Below are 22,170 nucleotides of genomic sequence, written 5' to 3'. Positions count from 1 at the left end.
TTTTTTTCCCCCTCCGGCACCGGGAACTGAACTCACGACCTTGCGCTTGCCAGGCAGGCGCTTTGCCGCTGAGCTAAATCCCCAGCCCCGAGATATATGTTGTTAAAAGCAGATTAACACTTGGATCTAGCTATAGTGAGTGATTTGTCATTTTCAATCTCAATTCCTTATTTCTACTGTTTTCTTTCAAAACTATATTTTATAGAGTGGATCCTTGCAGTTCACTTTTTGGCCTATCTTTTCGTGATATATTTATTTGAAGAAGATGGATCTGTCAGAGCTTGGAGAAGCTGCAGCCTTCCTCAGAAGAAGTGACACTGACTTGCTTTTGATACCAGCCACGGCTTTTGATGGTAAGAATTGTAGTAGCTGCTGGTTGCACTTTGCTACTTCAAGTTTGCAACTAAGATATTTGATTGAGATGAATCAGTAGTTCTGAAACCAAACTTATTTCCTTGGGTTGCAATCAGCCTCTGTGAATCTCTGTGTCTGAATGCTTGAAGAGCTCACAGTGTCCAGGCTAAGAATGGGAGTTTGAAGGAAACAGGAGGATAACTGGAAGGCAGCCCAGGCCTGGGTCCTACTCACTTAGTCCTCAGACAGGTCTTTTGTCATCCAGGAGCTACGGTTACCATACATATGGCCCAGCGAGCCACCATAGAGGAAGCTTTCTCTGAAATGTCTTACTTATCAGAGAATAAATACCTAAATAGAGAGAGGGGATATGACTTGTCTAGAGGTGGCGATTTTACACTGAAGAGGAAGGAAGGAAAAGACTGCAAGAAGGCTGGAAAATAGTAATTAATCCCTGGTCCTGTTCTGAATTTCTCAGTGTTGGAACTTGGTCTTCTAGGTCAGCAGATTTACTGAGCCCACAGTAAAGGAAATATACTCAGGAGATATCCTCATCAGACCTCACAGTTTCAGGCAAGGACAGAGTTCATGAGGATTTAGCCTTAATATCAAGGCCAAATTCTACACTGAAGTCTCTAAGTAAATATTAAGTTTTTCCTTTCTCCATTTACACATCCAGGCTGCATGGTTATTCTCTGAATTCCATCTAATTGGAAATTTAGAAGTCAGATTCACTGTATGATCTAGCACCAGGTCACCAACGTGTTTTCATTCCAAAATTATTCAGTAGTACAACATAAAGTTGAATGTTATTTTAGTCATCAGAATTAGTCACCATTAGCTTTTGCTATGAGCAATTATAATTTATGCCAGTTATATAGGACATTATATTTCCATCAGAGACCAACCTGTCCTGGATAAGTTCCCAGTTTCTAGTCATTGAATTTCATTACTATCATTGGGTTTGAGAGCAGCTAATTATAATCCATCAAATCAAATACAATAATGGAATAATCCCTGAGGTCAGAACTGGTCATGTCAAGGCGTGTCACAAGTTGTTACACAACTCACAGCAAGAGGATAGCGGTGCCAGGGAGAAAAATAAAAATCGGGTCAAAGCTTTAAAGATAATTGGACAGTTCACTTACAGATTCAGCATTATGAAAGTTATTTACAGTATAACCATCAACATAATTTTCAATGAATTGTTCTGAGCAGACAATTCTTCCTTATAGAAATGTACTGGCAGCAAAAAGATGGAAGTCATCAGAACTTGCTCATCAGCCTGTGCTGGTAGACAGTGGAGTTTGCTGTTTTAAACTCAGGTCAACTGGAAATAGTGTGATAACGAGTATTTGCCCAGGAGCCTTGACTTCACATCCTGAGTCCTTGACCATCCCTGACTGTGTAATTAGAGCAGTGCACTTCCCCTTACTGAGCCTTGGTTTCCTTACCTGCCAAATAGGGATAATCATATTTGCCCTGTGTACCTTCCTCCATGGCTGTAATGACCAAGGGAGGCTGTTAACTTGGAAAGAAAACATAATGCTCTTCATGGTACCTAGGAAAGAAATCTAGACCTTCTGAGTGTCAAGGAGGGAGTCCAGTGGTTTTAGAGATAAAGATAAGCACCATTCCAAAACTCCATGTAAATGATTTTATATTGGAAGTGTAGTATTTATTTACTGTTATTTCATATAGTTATCAAAATGAATACGTTCTAACTCCAATTTTGTTCAATGCCCTAGTTGGTTGCCTCTGAGCTGTTTGATTATGGATGGTTTTAAAGGTTTTGCTTGTACATTTTAAGGTAACTCCAATAAATGCATGTCATCTTTATATCATACAAGATATTTAAGCACCTCCAGAAGTGAAATACTGCAGGTAAAAACCTCCTCACTAGTCAGATGAGGAAACCAAAGAGATAAGGTGATTCCTTTTTGCTTAGCAAGGCCAGTATTAAATCCAGATTGCCCAATTCAAATACATTGTTATCCGAATTATCAGCTCTGCATTCTTCACGATCATAAGAAATTAAAAGCTGACTGATTTCATGCATTTCATTTTTAAAAACATCCTTGTCAGGGTCTGAGCCTCAGAGAGGGAACAATTTCCAAAAACACTTCTCTCCTATTGTTTTCAGGGGTGATGAAATAAAGAGCTAGTCCTGGAGGAGGTGGTGAGCCTGCTCCTTGAAGGAAAATTGGAGAGAGAAAAGTTGAGCATTGGCTGGAGGAAGCATGCTGTAGTGAACGAACACTGATTTGGGAGGTGGCTGTTCTAATTCAGAGTGATTTTTGTAATGACTGACACGAAGTAGAGATATGACCATGGTGTGGCTATGGGCACCATTTTGCTTTTCCCAACTATTTTGAGAAAGAATGAGACAGAGAAACAGAAAGAAATAGACAGACATAGACACATGTGTGCCCCCATCCCCGAGAGCAGAAAGAAGGCTATGGCTAGGCGGTCTTCAAATTCATTTCAAGTGATAATAGCTGTTTTGAGATGTGAAGCATTTATCTTAAGCAAACACAGACGGTCTACTAAATGGGTGCATTTCAAAAGCAAGCCCATATTCAGAGATATAACCCAAAGGAAAATTAGTGTTTGCAAAAAAGACTCAAAGCAAAACCAATATTTGCAACACACACAAGAAGAAGGCCAATAGATGACGTGTTAAATAGCGATGGAAAATCTTCCTGCCAAGCACTTTCAGTGGAGCATTATTTGTAGTCAAGAGAACAGAGAAGGCGGCACATTGCAGATTTTGATAAAGGGAAGGTAGTGCGCGATAGTTCCTTGCGGAGACAAGGGTGATGTGGAAGTGGTGGATGGCAGCCTATTTCATTGCCTCCTTTGGACGAAGCCCTTCTCCCATCCTGTTGCCCATCCCCACAGAAAGCATGTGGTGTAGGCTGCCTTTCCTGCAGCAGGGGGGCCTCGCTAGTTTACGTGACTCACATATTATAAGTGGTGATGGCAACTGAGTGATGTTACCCACTGGTACCATACTTGCAGTTTCTCTTGGGTCTTACTTAAACCTTGAGCTAGGATTTCTGCCTTCCCAGCCAAATGCTCTCTGGTCTCCCTTCCTCCTCTCTGGCTGAGGACCCATGATATAGGGCCTCTTGTGATCTGCTAGAACTCATTTTCCTTTAAAATCTTACTTCTTATTTAGCTTCGCTGTCAGATGCTCCGAGTGGGTGAGAGGTTGAGAGGTATGTAAGTGCGTCTGGAGAGGCTGCCTCAGATCACAGGAGCTCCGAGCCATTTCAACTGCAGCCTGCTACGGGTTAACCCCTCTGTGGAGGGCTTCTTTGCTCGGGAGTGGGGACCAGGGGTGAGGAGGCTGTAGAGGCAAATAACATATGCAGGAAATAGTCAGTTTTTTATTTTATGGAGAAAAGTAAAACAAAATTTCATAATAGAATAATAGGAGACTAACAATAGTTAATACATACATTGCATGCTGTTATCTTTAAAGTAGTTACTCAGGGTACAAGATATGGGCTTAAAAATTCTCCAATTGATATTGGCGCAAACCTTCCTTTTCAACGAGAGACACTACTAGTTATACTACTAGTGTAACTAACTTGCATTTGTTTTTCCTTTTCCCTTCCTTTCTCCTTTCTCCTGTCCTAGTTCCTTTTGAACAGTTTCTTCCCATTTCACAGTATCTATTGTACATGCTAGACCTTATTCACTCTTTCATTTTCTCACACCAGAGAGACTGTATGATGTTTACATATGTAAGTCTGATTTATTTCACTATGAATATGTTTTTGAGTTTCATCTATTTACCTATGAAAGTCTCAAGTTTATTCTTCTTTGTGACCAAGTAGTACTCCATTGTGTTAAAAGACCAAATCATTTTTTATCCATTCCTTCGTTGGTGGGCATTTGGGTTGTTTCTGAGAGCTGGCTATTACAAATTGTGCTGCTATAAACATGGGTGCACATATATCATTGTGGTATGATATTTTTAATTCTGGGAAGATACCCAGAAATGGAATAGCTGGGGTGAATGGAACCTCTAATCCTAGTTTTTTGAAGAGTCTCCACACTGATTTCCATAGTAATTGCACCAGTCTGTACTCCCATCAACAGTGCAGAAGGGTTCCTTTTCCCCCACAACCCCTCCAGCATTTGTTATCAGTTGACTTCCTGATGATAACCATTCTTTCTGGAGTGAGATGGAGTCTCAGTGTGGTTTTAATTTGCATTTCTCTAAGGACCAATGATGTTGAACATTCTTTCATGTATTTATTTGCCATTTGTATTTCTTCATCTGAGAAGCATGTGTTCATCTCAGATGCCCATTTTCTGATTAGGTCTTTGAAATTGGTGCAGACTGATTTTTAAAAATTCTTTATATGTTCTAGATAGAAGTCTTTTGTCTGAGGGACAGTTGGCTAAAATTTTTTCCCATTCTGTGGGTTTTCTTTTTACTCTGTTGGTGATTTCTTTTGATGTACAAAAGCTTTTTAATAAGATGAGATCCCAGGTGTTGATTCTTTAAGATGTTTCCTGTGCAGTCTGGGTTTTTGTTCACGAACTCTCTGCCTATACCTATGTCTTCCAAGATGTCTACCTACTTTCTCTTCAAGTAGATTTAGTGTTTCTATTTTAATATTTAGATCTTTGATCCGTTTTGTGAGTCAGTTTTACTATATGAGAAAAATAAATGACACTCCCTCCTAAATATCCTAATTTTAACCTGTCATTCTCTTAGCAGACTTCCATGCAAAGATTAAAAATGTAATCTAAAGAAATACTGAAGGACAGGATCTAAAAGGATTTGGGAGAGTATGTGTGCTAGGAAAGGGAACAAGCACTGAGGCAATACCCAAGGGCCTGGGGGGTGGATCGGAAGTAGTGATGTGGTTGAGTGTGCAGCTGGGTAAGTTCTGGAGATGTTAGTAGGTAACTTTTTTGTGTCAAAATGGCTTATGATGTCCCCAACCCTGCTAAGATATTCCTCATTCTTCAGAGTATGTGTGTGTATGCGTGTGTGTATCTTCGGGGTAAACATTCACAATTACATATAATGTGGGAATTTCCTATATTGGTGACTCCAAGTGAACAAACAGACTTACCAGAGCTAAGATCACATCTATCCACGTGAAAGTACTCAATGGCTACCCATTTCTCCAAGAACCATGGTTACAACTCATTTGTTTTCCTCTACAGGAAAGGAGAAATGTTGGGTTTGTGATGGGAAGAATGCCTACATTGAAGCTGAAGTTAAAGGAAGTGAAGCAGATGGAAACATTCTTGTTGAGACTAAGGATGGAAGGGTGAGAGAGTATTTCATTTCCAGAAGGACTGTAGTCTCTATTTCATCAAATCTCTTTTCTGTAGCATTGTTACTAATGACCTTAGGTAGGAAATGCCCCTAACCCATTTGGAGACTTCATTTGTCTTTAGGGGCTCCCCCACTTAATATAAATATTTAATAAAAAGCATCAAATAAAGCTGAGTAAAATGATTGGATGGCAAATACTGACTCCAGAACTCAACCATTTCTACTTCTTCCATCCATGCCTTAAACTCTTTTTTAAAGGTGCCCCATTGAGTGAATAATAACTTATAGATTTCTGAAGCAGGCTGTATTTCTAAGAGCAAGAAAAAGGTATCTAAACTGAATAAAAATAGTATAGTTTCAAAGAAGCCAAGAGATGAGGGAATATACCACATTAAAGTCATGTGAAATACTAGAGAAAGATTAAGAGCCCAGAGGAAGCCTTAGATTTCAGACATAGGAAGTCATCAGTGAAAGAGAAGATTAGGCCACATGTTGGGACATAAGCATTCATAGAAGGGCTATGCAGTGAAACTGTCACAATCCCCCCGCAGCAATGTAGTGTTGAAAAGACACCTCGGTCAGATACTTTGCCTGCATCACTGACCTCAAGTAACCTGCAAGCCACAGGGCATGGTCTGGGCCCCGCTTCCACCCTGATGTGGTTGCACGGTGCCTTGAAGATTTTATAGATGATGATTCCTTGCCCCCTCTCAATTCTTTCCAGCTGTGTTCCTTCCCAACCCTATGTCTAGTCACACCTTACAATGCACATATTATCTTTGTTTTAGGAAAGTTTATTTTTTCCATGCTCTGTGCACTTAGGTAACTTATTATCAAATGGAATGCCCTATAAGCTGTAAAATTCTGGAGGCCACTCATAAATATTGCTTATGGTGCTTGAGTATGTCTTTCTGAAAGGTCTATATGTAAAACAATCCACAGGTTTTTATATAACTAAGTAATGGAACCAAGGAAGGAAAGTTATCCTTCTTAACAGGAATATAAATAGGTAAACAAGCGAAGATTCAGTTTGCTAATCCAGTAAGCTACAGTTACACAGGACTGGTTAGCCTTGAAGAGAAAAAGCAAAACGCAGATCTAAATGTCTCTTGTCTCATTTCTATCATTATTTGTGCCATTTTTTTCTCGGTGATACTGGGGATTGAACCAAGAGTCTTGGACACACTCCTTGAGCACTACCACTGAGCTGCAACCCCAGCCTATTGTGCCAATGTTTGCAAAAGATTTAATTCAGATAAAATTGATGTACCACATAGTTCACCTCTGTAAAGTTTACATTTCAGTAGTTTTAAATTAATATATCTGATGAAATGTGAAACCCCCACAATGACCTCATTTTAGAATATTCTAATCCTCCCCCAAAGAAGCACTGTATCGTTGGCATTCAGTCCTGTTTTTCTCCTGACCCCTCAGTACCCAGCCATGACAAATCGACTTTCTGTCTCTACAGATCTGCCTATTTTGGCAGTTTTAGATCACGTGGATCATACAGTAGATGATCTTTTGTATATAGCTCTTTTCTTTTAGCATAATGTTTTTGAAGTTTATTTGTTTTGCAGCCTGTATGAATACTTAATTCTTTTCTAAGCTAAATTATATTCCATTTTATAGATGTACTGTATTTACATATTCTGGCCACTGTGAATATTGCTGCTATCCACATGCATGTGAAAGTTTTTGTGTGGATGTATGTTTTCATTTCTCTTGGGTATAGTTCTAACAGTAAAATTCTTGGGTCTTATGGTGCCCTGTGTTTAGCATTTTTGAGGAATAGCCAAACTATTGCACAGTGGCAGTACCATTATATATTCCCACATTTAATGTACAAGTAGTGTAATTTTTCTCAATCTTAACAACGTACCCTAATATCTTTCAGATTATAGCCATACTAATGGGTATGAAGCGGTACTGTATTTTGGTATGGTTTTCATTTACAGGTCCCTAATCAATGGTGTTCAATATCATTGCACGAATTTATTGGCCTTTATTCTCCTTTGGAAAAAATGTCTTCTTAAACTCTTTGCCTAACCAACCTTTAATAGGGATATTGCCTTTTCATTATTGATTTATGCATTAGTCTATTTTCTATGATAAATACCAGAGGATGGATAACTTTATAAAGTTAAGGGGCTTAATGTTAAAATACATGACTGATGTTCAAGTATATGACCCAAATATAACCTCAGCTCTAGTGAGGAATTCACGGCGGATGATTTAGCAAAAATATGCTTTTCTTCATTTCAGGAAAGGAGAGGGTTTGGTAGGGGAACATCTATTTCTTACGTGAAAGTTGCTTTAACCTCTTCCCGCCCTGTGCCCTAGGGGAGTGCTTTTTACTTTGAATATTGCCTCCAGTGCATGCAGTACGAGTAAGCAGAGGAGAAATAGCGGACTATGTCTTATAGTTTTGTCTCTTCTCTTCAGAGTCTGAGTGTCAAGCAGGACAGCATCCAGCAGATGAATTCTGAAAAGTCTGACATGATTGAAGACGTGGCAAAGCTGACCCACCTCAACGAAGCATCTGTGCTGCACACCCTGAGGAGGCGCTATGAGCACTGGGTGATCCACGTGTGTATATCTGCTCTACTGGCAACATAACATCCTGGTGCTCCCAACCCCTCCTGCGTTATAGCTTACATTTAATTTAAGCATAATCCATAGAAACAGTCCTCGAGAAACACGCTGGGGAGGGGCTTGTTTTAATGTTTCTTCAATTCGATTTTGTTTGCATCCAAGTCCCTTTCCACAGGTCATCATTCTAAGTGAAAGTCAGGAGGCCTGGAAACGGGTAGACCAGAGTCCAAGTGCTAGCTCTTTTACCTTAAAGTTAAGGTTCTTTTCTTATTGACCAAGTTTATTGGTACATTTTAGCTGTACGTAATGATCACATTCCCCGTAGGGAGTTTGTTGTTGCACATAATACGACTTGATTATTTTTTCCCAATCCCCTTCCCTCCCTTCCATCCCTCTTCCCTTCCTTTTCTACAAATGCTTTGTTTCCATTTCTTCCTTCTTGTCTCGTTTTTTCTTTTCCCTTCCTTCCTTTCCCCATCCGCCACTCTAGTTCCCCTTCCCATTTGAACAAATATTCAAAATCTTCTGACTTTTTAAAAAAATTTTGAATGGAAAGTATATTTGAGAGTCTTCACTTTTGCAAACAAGTGAAAAGATGAAAATGGAAGATCCTTGTAGCCATGCACACGTGCACCCCCCACATGCACGCCTGTATGGAGATACACACACACACATCCAACTCTCCTAAAAACACCCATCAAGCGTCTTACACGACAGCCTTTGGACGTCCAAGATGAGATGTGTTCTAAAGAGTTCTTATGCTCTTGGCAGCAATGATCACCCTGATTTCAGGGAGGGTACACATCATCTTTACCACTAGACTGTGGCCTCCTTGGAGACATGTCAAAGCATGCTTAATTTGCCTTTGATGTGCTGGCTAAATAGTTCTAAATGAACCAGAGAAAAATAAAATGGCCCATTTATAGACCCAGTGGTAGTGAAATGAACACCGCTAAGACCACAATGGGATCTAAGCAGAGGACTGACACACATGGAACTTGTGTTTCTCTTGTGTGTCTACCTGCTGCTCCATGCTCAGAGGTCTAAAAGCAGCATCTGTGCCCATCCTGACAGTGTGTGAGGCACTAGTGTCAGGAGCAGCCGATGGAGATAAAGCTGTTTTGCTCTTCACCTCCTCTGTCTTGTTGAAAGAGCACCCACACAGTCCCAGGGCTCTTCTCTCTAATCACACCTCTGTCTTGTTGGACCTTTATGTCTTGAAGTCACCTTTGTGTAAAGTGAAATAGTAATAGCATACAGATAGAGTACAAAGTTCAGTGGCTGTCGCCTAGTTAGTGTTCACTAAACGGAGTGATTTTTCTCATCCTCATTAAACTTGGTGATGGTTGGTTGCTGCTCAGTCTCTTTGACTTAATCAAAACCTACACATCAGGGGGCTGGAGATTTAGCGCAGTGGCACAGTGCCTGCCTGGCAAGTGTAAGGTTGTGAGTTTGATTCCTGGTACCTGGGAAACTCCCCCCTCCCCCCCCAAAAAAAACAACCTACACATCAGAAACAGCACTGAGAGATTAGATTAAAATGGTGGCCTCTCTGATTCACCACGTGTCTGTCTTAGTTTTCTTGGGCTATGGTGGCAAAATTAACACAACTGGGCTGGCTTAAAATGATACGTACTTATTTATTCTCTTACAGTCCCAGAGGCCACTATTATCAGAGACCATCATCCATCTCTGACATTACCCAGAGGCTACAAAGCCAGATCAGCAGATCTCACTCCCTCTGGAGGAGCTGGGGGCGAATCGTTTCTTCTTTTTTCCAGCTTTCAGCGTTATTGGCATTCTTTGTGGGCACACTTCACTTTAATCTCTGCCTCTATCTTTACATCACCTTCTCCTGTGTGTGCCTGTAGGAAGGAGAACGGTCATTACATTTAAGGCCCACTGGGATGTCCATCTTCAAGTCCTTAACTTAATTAAACCTATAAAGACCTTTCCCCAAATAAATTCACCTTCACAGTTTCTAGGGATTAGGGATCTACTGTGAATATAGCTTGTAGGGAGCCACAATCCATCCACTTCATTGACCCAGGCACCCGCACGAGCCATTTATTCCCCATCAGTGTCCTGACAGCCAGGTTCCTAATCTTGCTGAGGCAGCGATTGCCTGCTGCCTCAAATGCCCGATGGCTGGTTACTGAAATCCCTGCAGGCCTGCTGTTAGCAGTCTGTCTTCAAAAGCTGTCTGCGTTAGACATGTTAGTAGTTAGCAAGTCTCCCAAGGGAGAGGTAATCCCAGATGCTGATGTTAGGCTGACCTGGTTCTGTCTCCTCTATTTAGAAGATTCCTCCTTTGAAGAATCAAAAGCTCTCTTTCGTAATGTTCTTTTTATAAGTAAATATTCAAGCAAATATTATCTGCCAGGAAAAAAATTGAATAGACCTGGAAGTATTTCTAATCTATTTGCCAAAATCTAATCTTCTCTCAGACGTATTCGGGTCTCTCCTGTGTGACCCTAAACCCTTACAAGTGGCTTCCAGTGTACCAGAAAGAAGTCATGGCTGCCTACCGAGGGAAGAGGCGCTCGGCGGCTCCCCCTCACATCTTTGCTGTTGCTGATCATGCCTTTCAGGTTATGCTGCACAGTAAGTGACTGCCCCACAAAATGAAAAGTAAAAAATATCTGATCTACTTTTTCTGTACCTCCTAGGGCTATTGAGACAATTAGCTTGTACTTCAAAGTGAAAGAATGCATCTGCAGTGCCGGGCTGGTGGCTGGCCCAGAGTGAGCCCCTGTAGATGTCAGCTATTATTACATAAAAGATCTGCTATACTGTCGGGCACAAAGACATTATTTTCAGCTATTATTACACAATGATTCCCAAAAGGCTTAAAATGGGAAAAATGTTAACCATGAGTTGATTACCGTTTTTATATTGAGCAAAGAAATAAGTCGCAAATTTATACGTTGTTCTGATCAGTCTACATAGAAAAACACTGTTTTATCCATCACTGTTTAAATGTGTTTTTTACTGACTAAATCAACCAAATCCTTTCCCCGTGTCTGACTTCAAACAGAAGCTGAGGAAATTGTAAATAAATTCACGCCAACACATAAGCCTCTGGTATAAACATATTCTGGCATTTTTCTTCCTTTTGTAGGTCGTGAGAATCAGTCTATACTGTTCACGTAAGTGTGTTGTCTTGTTTTGCTTTTTGGTCAGTACAAATTTTCAGTGAGAATACACACCTACGTGTCATTGAAAATGCAATTTAAATTTAACATGTTTGAATTGTTTGCTCTTTAAACCCAGAACGCATTCTTCCAAGAATAAGACACAGAGCTCAGCAAATTGTCATAATGTCAATTGTCATAATGTCATAATGTCATAAGTCAGTGATTCCTCCAAATACGGTATTTCCATCATTTAAAGAGATGCTTTAGAAGCCTCGGTGCACAGCCTGGGCTCGAGCACCTTGCTGGTGGAGAGAGTTCCCAAACGATCACCTTCAAAGATCTCTGCACTGGCTAATTAAGAAGACAGGTTAAAGCCCATTGAATATGGCCGTGGAGCACACAAAGTGCTATTTTAGGCAGCCACACAAGGGCAGGCCACTGAGAACAAAATACTTCGAGGGATAAGAAAAGAGGATGAAAAGGAAGGAAGGAAAGGGCCTGGCGATACCTTACTGCGTGTTAATTTTGACAGAAAGAACACAGGTAAAGCACTGAATTTCCTATAAGTCCAGGCAGTCTTTTGTCATAAGATTTGGATAGCAAGCCTAATAATTTCTAAAGACTGTGTATAAAGTTAGCTAGTTATAAAAGAGAAAGAGGGGTCCTTTTGTATAGTTGCCTGGTGAAATGATTGCTAGGCTGTCTCCTGCGAAGAGGTTTAGATTTGATCAGGATGACTTCCTTCTCATTGAATTTCTAATCACAGAGGAGAATCTGGTTCTGGAAAGACTGTAAACACCAAACATATTCTCCAGTATTTTGCCACTGTTGCCGCCATGACGGAATCCAGGAAAAAGCTGGTGAGTACTTATATATTGTGTCAGGCAGGTGAGATGGCTCTAGTTACTGAACCATGGAAGCTTTGCCCTAAGCCCTCATGGGGAAAGGCGGTGGATAAAACCACAGAAAAATTCACAAAATGTAAAAAAGCCTTTCATTTTCCCTTTCCCCCGGAGAGAATCGTCAAATTCTCTAAATTAGTAACCTGAAAACATGAATTATACAATTTGTTTCAGACCTGCTTTAAGGGACACTTACTAGTGTTTTCTTTGTTGGTAGGCTTCTCTGACCCTTATACTCTCAATAATCAAACCATTTTATGCAAAGGCAGGATCATCAATGCCTTGAATGGTCACTTTTGATATTTATGAATGTGTTTAGCTACAGTGCAATGTCTGACAGGGTATGCCTGGAAATTTGTTTGGGGAATCATCATTTTCATTTTCCACATCAGCCAAGGATAACCAAAACAGAAGCATTACCAGTTAATGAGCTCCCATATATATTCACAAACACATTGCATATTGAGTTGTGCTCTTTTGTATATTGGTTTTTCTGAATTTCCACTCCAAAATATTATATTTTATAACAAAATCTGAAGGAATCTTGGCTACCTATTATTAGAGAAGGAATGAGGCTCCCCTTGGAAGACACGCCATATTGTAGAATTCTTCTAAAAACTTAACTAGCTGTATGTTTTTCTGTGCCTCTCAGGGGACTTTAGAAGATCAAATTGTGCAAGTCAATCCCATCTTGGAAGCATTTGGAAATGCCAAAACTCTAAGAAATGACAATTCTTCTCGTTTTGTGAGTAATTATTATTTAGCATATTAGGGTCTTTAATTTTTAAACAGTGGTAATACTCATGTCTGAATATATACGAATGAAAACAATGAGAACACCAAAAATAGGTATTTGATTAAATTCTATAATGTTCGAGTTCTGAAAGAATTTATGAGGTCTGTCACTAAGACAGTAGATCTACCTAGAAATATGTATCTGAGAAACTTCTATTCGGTCAGTCTCAGGAAGAATTTATTATAGCAGCTGCAGATTTCATTCCTATACTCTAGAGAAATTTATAAAACAAATTATAATAACATTGTATATTTTATGCACTTGAAACTCTTTTTTCCATAATTTCTTGTACTCCTCATAAAGAGTCCATTTAGTAAGGATTTTCCTAACTTTTCTTCCGATTTCAAAACATGCCAAGTGCTCCTTTGTTAGAACTGATGCAATTGCCAGCTGTCCTCTAGATCATGTACTCCAAGTGGGCCATACCCACTTTTTGTGTGGAATCTCCAGTGTCTAGCGGGTTTCTTGGATCATAACATTTGCTCAGTGAATGTTTATTGAGAGAATGAATGAAAGAGCAGCTGAACAGATATTCTACTCCTTATTTTTAGGTAAGCACACGGAGTCTCACAAAATCTCTTCAGTTCCCCCCAAGAACACATAGATAGCAGCTAACGAAACTTAGACCACCAGTCAGGACTCCCACTAATCTTGACAATCACTCTAGCTCCCTACAGACATTAATTAGGTGCCATTTCATCTCAAATGCATGTTGTATTTTATGTTTTACTCTCTGAAGAAGAATATGGTGAAGCCACTGAAACTGTTTGCAAGATTTGTGGAAAGTTTGAATAGTTTGTGTTTTGTGTCCACCTAGGGAAAATTCATCAGGATGTACTTTGATTCCAGAGGCTTGCTGTCCTCTGCAGACATCGAGATCTGTGAGTAGCCATTGCACTATCCGATTCCTTTTCTTCTAAGTTGCTCAAGAACAGCTAAATATGAATTTTTGTTCATTTTTCACCTACCCAGATTTGTTTGAAAAATCCCGGGTAATTTACCAACTGCCTGGGGAGAGGAACTACCACATATTCTATCAAATTCTGTCTGGAAAAAAAGAACTTCATGGTATGTATAAAATGTTGGAGCCAAGGGTCATTGCAGAACAGGAGAGAGAAATATATTTCAGGGACTGGAAAGTTCTGTTAGAAAGTCTCTTTGCTTAAAGTTTATTTAACCTACAACGTAGGTAACTGAACCAATTTCGCAACCAATATTTATGTTTTTATGGATAGATAGTAAAAGGCAACACTTAAATTTGGTAGTTAAGGGAAGAGCCTTTGGAAGTGGGTGGGAATGTGTGTGTGTGTGTGTGTATGTGTGTGTCTGTGTGTGTCTGTGTGTGTCTTAGTTACTTTTCTCTCATTGCTGAGACAAAATATGTGATGCCCAAAATTAAGGAAGGAAAGGTTTATTTTGTTTGCTGTTTGTGGAGGTTTCAGCCCATACTCGGCTGGCTCCAAGGCAGAGTGGCACATGGCAGAGAGCAACAGTTCATGGAGGCAGGAGACAGCAAAAGTAGCAAGAGCAAAAGGGAGGAGCGGCAAGCAGCCTCTTTCCTTCCCTTACATTGTATGCAAACTACCTGCCCCAGGGCTGGTGAAGCTCTCACACCCATAATCCCAGCATTGGACCATGGATCAATCATAGACTCTAGAAGCCCACCCCATAGCTGTATGAGGCTTTAGGGGGACATCCAGGCACGAACCATAACATTCCACCCCTGGACCCCCAAAGACAGATATACATCCCTTTATGCAAAAGACATTTTAGTCCATCTCTAAGAGTTGCCAAAGTTCTAACAGTTCAGCATCACTGAAAAGTCCAAGTTCCAAGTCTCCTCTGAGATGTAAGGCAAACTCTTTAATTACAAGACCCTGTATAAATGAAAAGTTAGACACTTTCAACGTTCAATGGCACAAAATAAACATTACCATTCCAAAAGGTACAAACAGGGGGATACAAAGCATTGGGAGCAAAGCAAGTCCAAAATCCAGCAGGGCTAACATTATGTCCTATAGTTCCATGTGGAACATCCAAAGCAATCTGTGGCACATTGGAGCTCCAAAGGGCTTGCATGAGTCCACCCCTGTGGCACTTCTGGTGGTTACAGCTCCCATGGCTTCTCTTTTAGGCCCACTTTCCACCCTGTTTGCAGCTTTCCTTAGACAATCCATGTTCGTGGCTTTTCCAGCATTCTGAGGTCTCCACTGCACTTTTCACTTCACACACAGCTTTACACACTGCCCTCTCAGGGGCACACTTCCTGGCCTCCCAGGCCTTCTTCTGAAATCTGGATGGAAGCCTCTTTAATCTCAGAAGTCTTGAATTCTGTATGCACCTAAAACCAGTGCCATGCCAAGGTCTGCTGCCACCTGGAGCAATAGCCAGGCTTTCCTCTCTCTTGGCCACAGGGGTCAAGTGCCTGGATCACTGGGCACTCTGAACCTGATTCTGAGGAGCAAACTTCCTATGCCACTGCCATTCTGGAACATGGTGCTCTGCAGCTTTCTTCTCAAAGCTAAGTCTTTCACTTTTGCACTTTTGAGGCTGCAAAGGGTAGAGACCTGCTGTTCCTCGTGATGCCCTCAGGCTGTCTTTTCTATTCTCCTGTTCCTTCTCAGCAGTGGAGATCTCCTCAGCCTTATCTTTGCAGTCCACAGCTTTACTGGAGCTTCCTTTCTGGCCAAACTCACAACATTTTACATCATCCTGCTGAGCTCTTTGCTCTTGATGCTCAACATAAATCTGGCTAAAATCCCAGCATAAAATCTGGCTAAAACAATAGCCATGCCATTGCCTCAATATTCAACTGTCTTGAAATGTCTTCTACCAGATTAATCAGTCCACTGCCCTTAGTCTCAGTCTCAGGCAAAGTCTCTGGACATGAGCAAAATGCAGACAAACTTTCTGCCAAGCCATAACATACATCGTCTGGAGTCCAGCACCCAATGCAGTCCTTCTTCCTAGCAGAAAACTCTCCAGCCTGGTCTTTACTGGCAGGATTTCTATTAGCCTTCCAGTCTTCTGAGCTTTGATCACAAAGTCCCATATAGAACAGCTGAAGGTATTCCAGCTCTGCTCTTTGAGGCAAGATCTCTGCACTTTTCCAAACACTTCTCACAAGCCATTTCCAAAGGCTCTTGAACCACATGGTCTGGTATAGTCACAGCAATGACCCTACTCCTGGTACCAAATTCTGTCTTGGTTACTTTTCTCTCATTGCTGAGACAAACTTCCTGATGCCCAAAATTAAGGAAAGAAAGGTTTATTTAGCTCACAGTCTGTGGAGGTTTCAGTGCATACTTGGCTGGCTCCAAGGCAGGGTGGCACATGGCAGAGGGCAACAGTTCATGGCAGTGGGAGACAGCAAAAGCAGCAAGAGCACAATGGGGGAGTAGCAAGCAAGCCTCTTTCCCTCCCTTACACTGTATGCAAACTATCCACCCAAGGGCTGGTGTAGCTGTCATACCCATCATCCCAGCATTGGACTATGGATCAATCATAAACTCCAGAAGCCCACCCCATAACTGCATGAGGCTTTGGGGCGACATGCAGACATAAACCACAACAGCAGGTTAAGTTTAATAAAAATATAGCAGCCTTCTGACTACTCTTCAACTTCTGAGTACCCTTACAAAGTAGGAAAAGCTTTGCAAACTAGTTATTTTTATGATAATTGGTTATAATAGCAGCTATTTCCTCCTTCCATGCACTTAAGCTTCAAAAAGGATTTATTTCTTATTATGTTTAAAAGTCTTTATCCTTCCATTGATTGATTATGTCAAATCTAACATTCTTGACATGGTTTTCTCTCTTGTGCAGGCCTTCTGACACATAGGGTTTAATGTGGGAACCAGCAGTGACCTCATGATTTTTTGCTTATCTATGATTACTAACATGTAGAATCATCTGAAGCCTTTGAACTTCCGTGGAAAAAATTATGCTTATGTTGAATTCTTTTGCTACGTTCAGTGGGTAATGCTGCCCGGATTGATTTCTATGCAAAGTCTGACATCTAGCGGTCCTACGTGGTATCGCCAGTTGACTTGCGATACCGATTGTTTTGGCGAAATAGTAACAAGTGCTTGGGTACTCTTTATATCCATGTTTGCCATACAAGAGTTTCAGTGCACCTTGAGGATATAAGGGGGAGCATAGTAACAGTAGAAGTATTATGTCCAAATCTCCTAAAGCATAAGCATCTGTCTGTACTACAAAATAATCTGGTATAAGAATTACAGGCTATGATTAAACTGAAGAAGTGGAGAAGGCGAGGCGAAGTGCTATTCCAGGCCTATCTGGCCTCTCCCTAGCCATGGACACGTCTCTCTTTTGCTCTTACTTAGGGCTGACCTTTGTTCTGGGCGTGGCTAAGACCCACTTCCTGGTCTTCTCCAATAAGGCTCCTTGGAATCCTTTAGCTCTGAATGCAATTTCTACAGCGTGGCTCTACATACATCTGTCTACCTTTCTCTCTGCTTTTTGACACTTTTCCTTCTTTTTATTTGCTGTACCAATTCTTGCTGTGCAGCTGGTACTTAAACTCCAGGAGAGATCAGCCGCCAGAAGATCTTTGCCTTTTAGAATGCTTGACATTTTGCCTACTACGTACAGTGCTCATTTCCCACAGCGTGAGGGCCTCATAGTGAAGAAATGCCCTATGAATGAGGGGAAATACTGGCAAGTTATATATCCGAAAACGGGCTGCTATCCAAACTATTGGGAGCTCAACTAACTCCATCACAAGCAAACACACTGATCACAAGTGGGTAAAAACCTGAAAAGATATTTCTCAAAAGAAGATATGCAAATTGCCCACAGGCTTATGCAAAACTGCTCAGCGTTTAGATCATCAGGGAAATGCAACCAAAAGTTATACTGGGTAGCACTCCACAACTATTCGGATGACAGCTGTAAAACAGGTAAGAGCAAATGTTGGTCAGGATGTGGAGAAAAGATAACATTTGTACAGTGAACGCTAATGTAAATCCTATAGCCATTATGGCAAATATATGGAGGTTCATAAACAAATTTAAAGTAGAAATAAATTTCAATTTAATAAAATTTCAATTTAAACTAGAAATACTGTATGATTCAGAAATCCCATTTATGGGTACACATCCAGTGGCAATGAAGTGAAATTAAAGAAATATCTGCACTCTGATGTTAATTGTAGTATTATTCACAATAGGCAAGATATTAAATCAAGCTAAGTATCCATCAAAGATGAATTTATAAGGAAATTGTGATGTATATACATATATACATATATATATTATATATGTACTATATATACATATGTACACATATATACATATATATACTATTCAGACTTAAAAAATACCCTACTATTTGCAAAACATGGATGAAACTGCAAAACACTTCTAAGTGAAATAAGCCAGGCACAGAGGGATAAATACCATATGATCTTATTCATATGTGGAATCCACAAAAGTCAAACAAGTTCATGAGATACATCGTAGAGTGTGGTGATCACAGTTAATAACAATGTATTATACACTTCAAAATTACCAAGAGTGGATTTTAAACTTCTTACCATAAAAATATCTATGTAAGGTAATAGATGAATTAATAAGCTAGATTGAGCCATTCCCAAATATATCAAAACACCATGTTGTACAGCATAAATTCAAGTAATATCTGTCAATCAGAAAATATGTAAAAATCATCAAAAATACAAATAAATATTTTTAAGTTTCGTGGATTATGGTTCAAGTAAAATTAAAAGTATTTGCCATTGTTTGATTTCCTTTGAATAGCCCAATTTCTTTTTACTTTTTAAAGTTTTATAAAATAATTTTATTGAATATTATTGATCTAAGATAAACTGCATGTCTTTGAAGTGTACAACCAGAAGTTGCTGGCGTATGTACATATGTGCAAAACCATTCCCATAATCAAGACAGTGCACCTCATCATGGAATCATTTCTTTCTGATCTTGTATAATTCCTCCCTGCCCTTCTCACTGGCTGAGGCGCCTTCTTCCAACCCTCCATCCCTGGCCAAGCAGTAAGATGCTTTCAGTGTCTGTAGATTTGGTTGTGTTTTCTAGAGTTTTGTAAGTTTTATAAGCATTTTGTGAGCCAGAATCACAACATATACCCTTTTTGTCTGGCTGATTTCAGCTGGCACAATTACTTTGAAATTCTTCATGTTGTAGTTCATGCTTTTGCTTGCTGAGTAATAATCAATCGCATGAATATTCAGTTTGTTAATCCATTCAACTGCTGATGGATATATCTGGCTTGTTTTCAGATAGAGCTGCGTAAGCATTAGTGTAGCCCAATCTCTTTGTTTCTGAGATTTGGGGTTTAGAATAACAGATCTTCACTTTAGTGAATGATAGACAGGAAAATTAAGACGAGCTCAAAAACCTTCGTCCTGCGTAAGGGTTGGGAGATAAGGTTGATGAGATTTTGTCGAGTTGGTGGATGGTGTGCCGCTGGCAGCCTGCCTTGGCTTCACCTGCATTGTGTTTCGGGACGCGGAGCACTGTGTCAGGGCTTCAGATATATCAGCAGCATGCTGTGGAGCACAGCAGCTGGTTTATGGATCTTTTGAAGATGAACTCAGCCTCCTAACGTTCCCGGGGTGTCGGCCCCAAAGTTTGGCTGCTTCCTAGCCTTTAAATTTCAGGTTTGTTCAACTAATAATGGAACGAAACACTTGTTCCCTGACCCCCAGCCATGAATCTAGGCCAAATTGATGTTTTCAAAGTTTAGCCAGCACACATTACCAGCAGCTCGAGCTGCTGCAGTCAAATCTGCTTCTGGATTTGGCCCGCTTAGTCTACTTTTTGGAAGGCTTTCACAGAGGACTGACAAGTTACAGCAGGGCAAAAATTGATTGCAGAGTATAGATTCCATTTCAGCTTGTTTACAAGTATGCTACAAACTGTAAGAGTAAACTGTGAATATCACTCAATGATTTCCTCAGGCCTTGTGGATTTCTCAGAGCTGTTTAACCAGCGATTTTCCTCCTGTAGATATGCTCCTGGCATCTGCAAATCCCTGTGACTTTCGCGTTTGCTCCTGTGGCGTAGTAGCTGTGGACAGCTTGGATGATGCTGAGGAACTGCTGGCCACGGAAGTAAGTCTTCTGGTTGTCCAAGCAAGCTTGGCGATGACAGTGGGAAATGAACACAAATGTCACAGCACCGCAGTTTTCTTCAGGGACCGGAAGAAGTGGGCTCACTCCTCCTTTGCTTCTGCCTGAAGTTTACTTACTGTAGAAGTGTACACTGTCAGGGGAGTCAATTTGGAAACCTGGAAAAGTAGAAATTTCAACCTAATGACAAACATTTCTTTTTTTCACTGGGTATCTGTACAGGTTTTGTTTTTATCCATTTGGGGTTGTTTTTGTAAGCTTATTGTGTTGCTTTATTGTTTTCCAACAAAATTTTGTGATGTATGACATATACAAATTGGCTTATAGAGTTAGCATTTTTTATTTTATCTTTTTTCCCCAAAAGTTCTTTCTTTATTAGTACATTTTTACAGTACATAATGATCAGATTGATCGTGGGAAATTTATACATATACACAACACATCTTAATTCTGTTTTTGTCCCCTTTTCCTCTCTTCCCTCCAGGGCTTCTTTTCCTCCCCATTTACAAAAACTCTATTTCCAACTTTTTTTTTTGGTACTGGAACTTGAACTCAGGACCTTGCACTTGCCAGGCAGGTGCTGTGCCACTGAGCTACATCCCCAGCCCTTTACTTCCAAGTGTTTCCTTAATTTCCTTTCCCCTTCCTTCCCTCCCCTTTCCCCCCATCTCTTGTTCCCTTCCCATCCGAACAAGTTCTTCCAAAGTCCTAATCTCTCCTTCATTTTGCTCCTTATTTATATTTTGGGTTTCTCACAAACGGGGACAATGTAATATTTGAACTTATGTGACTGATTTATTTTATAAGCACTTCCAATGTCATTACAAACTCTTCACAGCATTTAAATGGATATTCAATGCCAGGTGTGGTGTTCATGCCTGTAATTCCAGCACTCAGGAGGCTGAGGCAGAAAGATCCCCATGAGTTTCAGCTCGAGGCCAGCCTGGGCTGCATTGTGAGCCTCTGTCTCAAAAAACCAAGATGAAAGAATATTTAATCTTCTGCTCCCCACTAGCAGAGTGGTCACTATCTTCAAAGGCAAATACTTTTTCTGTACATCGAGATTTACCTTATGCTAGATTCCAAGTGAAATGACTAAGTGAGGAATATGATTTTTTTATAGTCTCTTGATATACATTCTTAACCACTACATTGTCCCCGTTTTCTCCCTCCGGGTGTATGAAAATACACATCTTATCCTGTGCAGTGACCTTTTGGATGCAATTTCATGACGGCACGAGTTTTCTTTTCTTAAATGCTTTCTTTCGCCAGTCTTTGAAATGAATCTGCTCTGCAGTAAAACCAAGAGAACTCTGGGATCGCAGAAATGAGCAATAGCACGCACTGCCAGACCTAGAAAAGCAGAACACCTGACCTCATATAACCAGTTAGTGGTCTGCGGCTGGAAGGGAGGAGAGCCGCTGGGCACTGCAGGAAAAGTTCTAAAACTACTAAAACAAACTGAGTCGGATCTTGTGGCTCCTTAATTCTCTCATTTTAAAGTGATGAGCAGACCGTAGGTGACCAAGTGCCCACAGGGTCCGTTTGCGTTGATTTGAACAAGGCTGTCACACCCAGGGTCTTGGTGCTTCAGCTCATTTCTGCCAACTTGCAGCTGGGACCCACAGTAGTGTGGTGCTTGCTGCAGCCGTTGGAAAAGATAGCGCGTCTTCTTCTCTTTCCACAGCAGGCCATGGACATCCTGGGCTTTCTTCCTGAGGAGAAGCAAGCGTGCTTTAAACTCATTGGAGCCATCATGCACTTCGGAAATATAAAATTCAAACAAAAACCCAGAGAAGAGAAGCTGGAAGCAGATGGCATGGAAAGTAAGAATCACTTTGAGGACTGGCTTTTACTTCTATTCGGATCTTTGATTCCAGGCCCATCCTCTTTGCCTTGCACTTGATCTCCCTTCTAGGTTTTATTTTTTATTTTTATTTTTTTTT

At 40.5% G+C, this 22,170-nt stretch overlaps 1 protein-coding gene across 1 annotated transcript in view; it reads left to right on the top strand.

Annotated features, from left to right (window-relative positions):
- Positions 1-265: 265 nt before the first annotated feature.
- The window catches only part of Myh15 (myosin, heavy chain 15), a 142,811-nt gene continuing 120,906 nt past the window's right edge, over positions 266-22,170 (top strand). Inside the window, exons 1-11 of the mRNA XM_013515043.1 lie at positions 266-353; positions 5,548-5,654; positions 8,108-8,251; positions 10,705-10,861; positions 11,379-11,406; positions 12,161-12,254; positions 12,949-13,041; positions 13,910-13,973; positions 14,065-14,160; positions 20,103-20,206; positions 21,912-22,050. Of these exons, the coding sequence (XP_013370497.1) occupies positions 266-353; positions 5,548-5,654; positions 8,108-8,251; positions 10,705-10,861; positions 11,379-11,406; positions 12,161-12,254; positions 12,949-13,041; positions 13,910-13,973; positions 14,065-14,160; positions 20,103-20,206; positions 21,912-22,050 (1,114 nt within the window). The remainder of the gene's footprint in view (positions 354-5,547; positions 5,655-8,107; positions 8,252-10,704; positions 10,862-11,378; positions 11,407-12,160; positions 12,255-12,948; positions 13,042-13,909; positions 13,974-14,064; positions 14,161-20,102; positions 20,207-21,911; positions 22,051-22,170) is intronic.

This window comes from Chinchilla lanigera, unplaced genomic scaffold (assembly GCF_000276665.1).
Source record: "Chinchilla lanigera isolate Chin_1 unplaced genomic scaffold, ChiLan1.0 scaffold00026, whole genome shotgun sequence".
Taxonomy (NCBI): domain Eukaryota; kingdom Metazoa; phylum Chordata; class Mammalia; order Rodentia; family Chinchillidae; genus Chinchilla; species Chinchilla lanigera.
The sequence above is the reverse complement of the archived record's forward strand: the minus strand, read 5'-3'. Positions and strand labels throughout refer to the sequence as shown.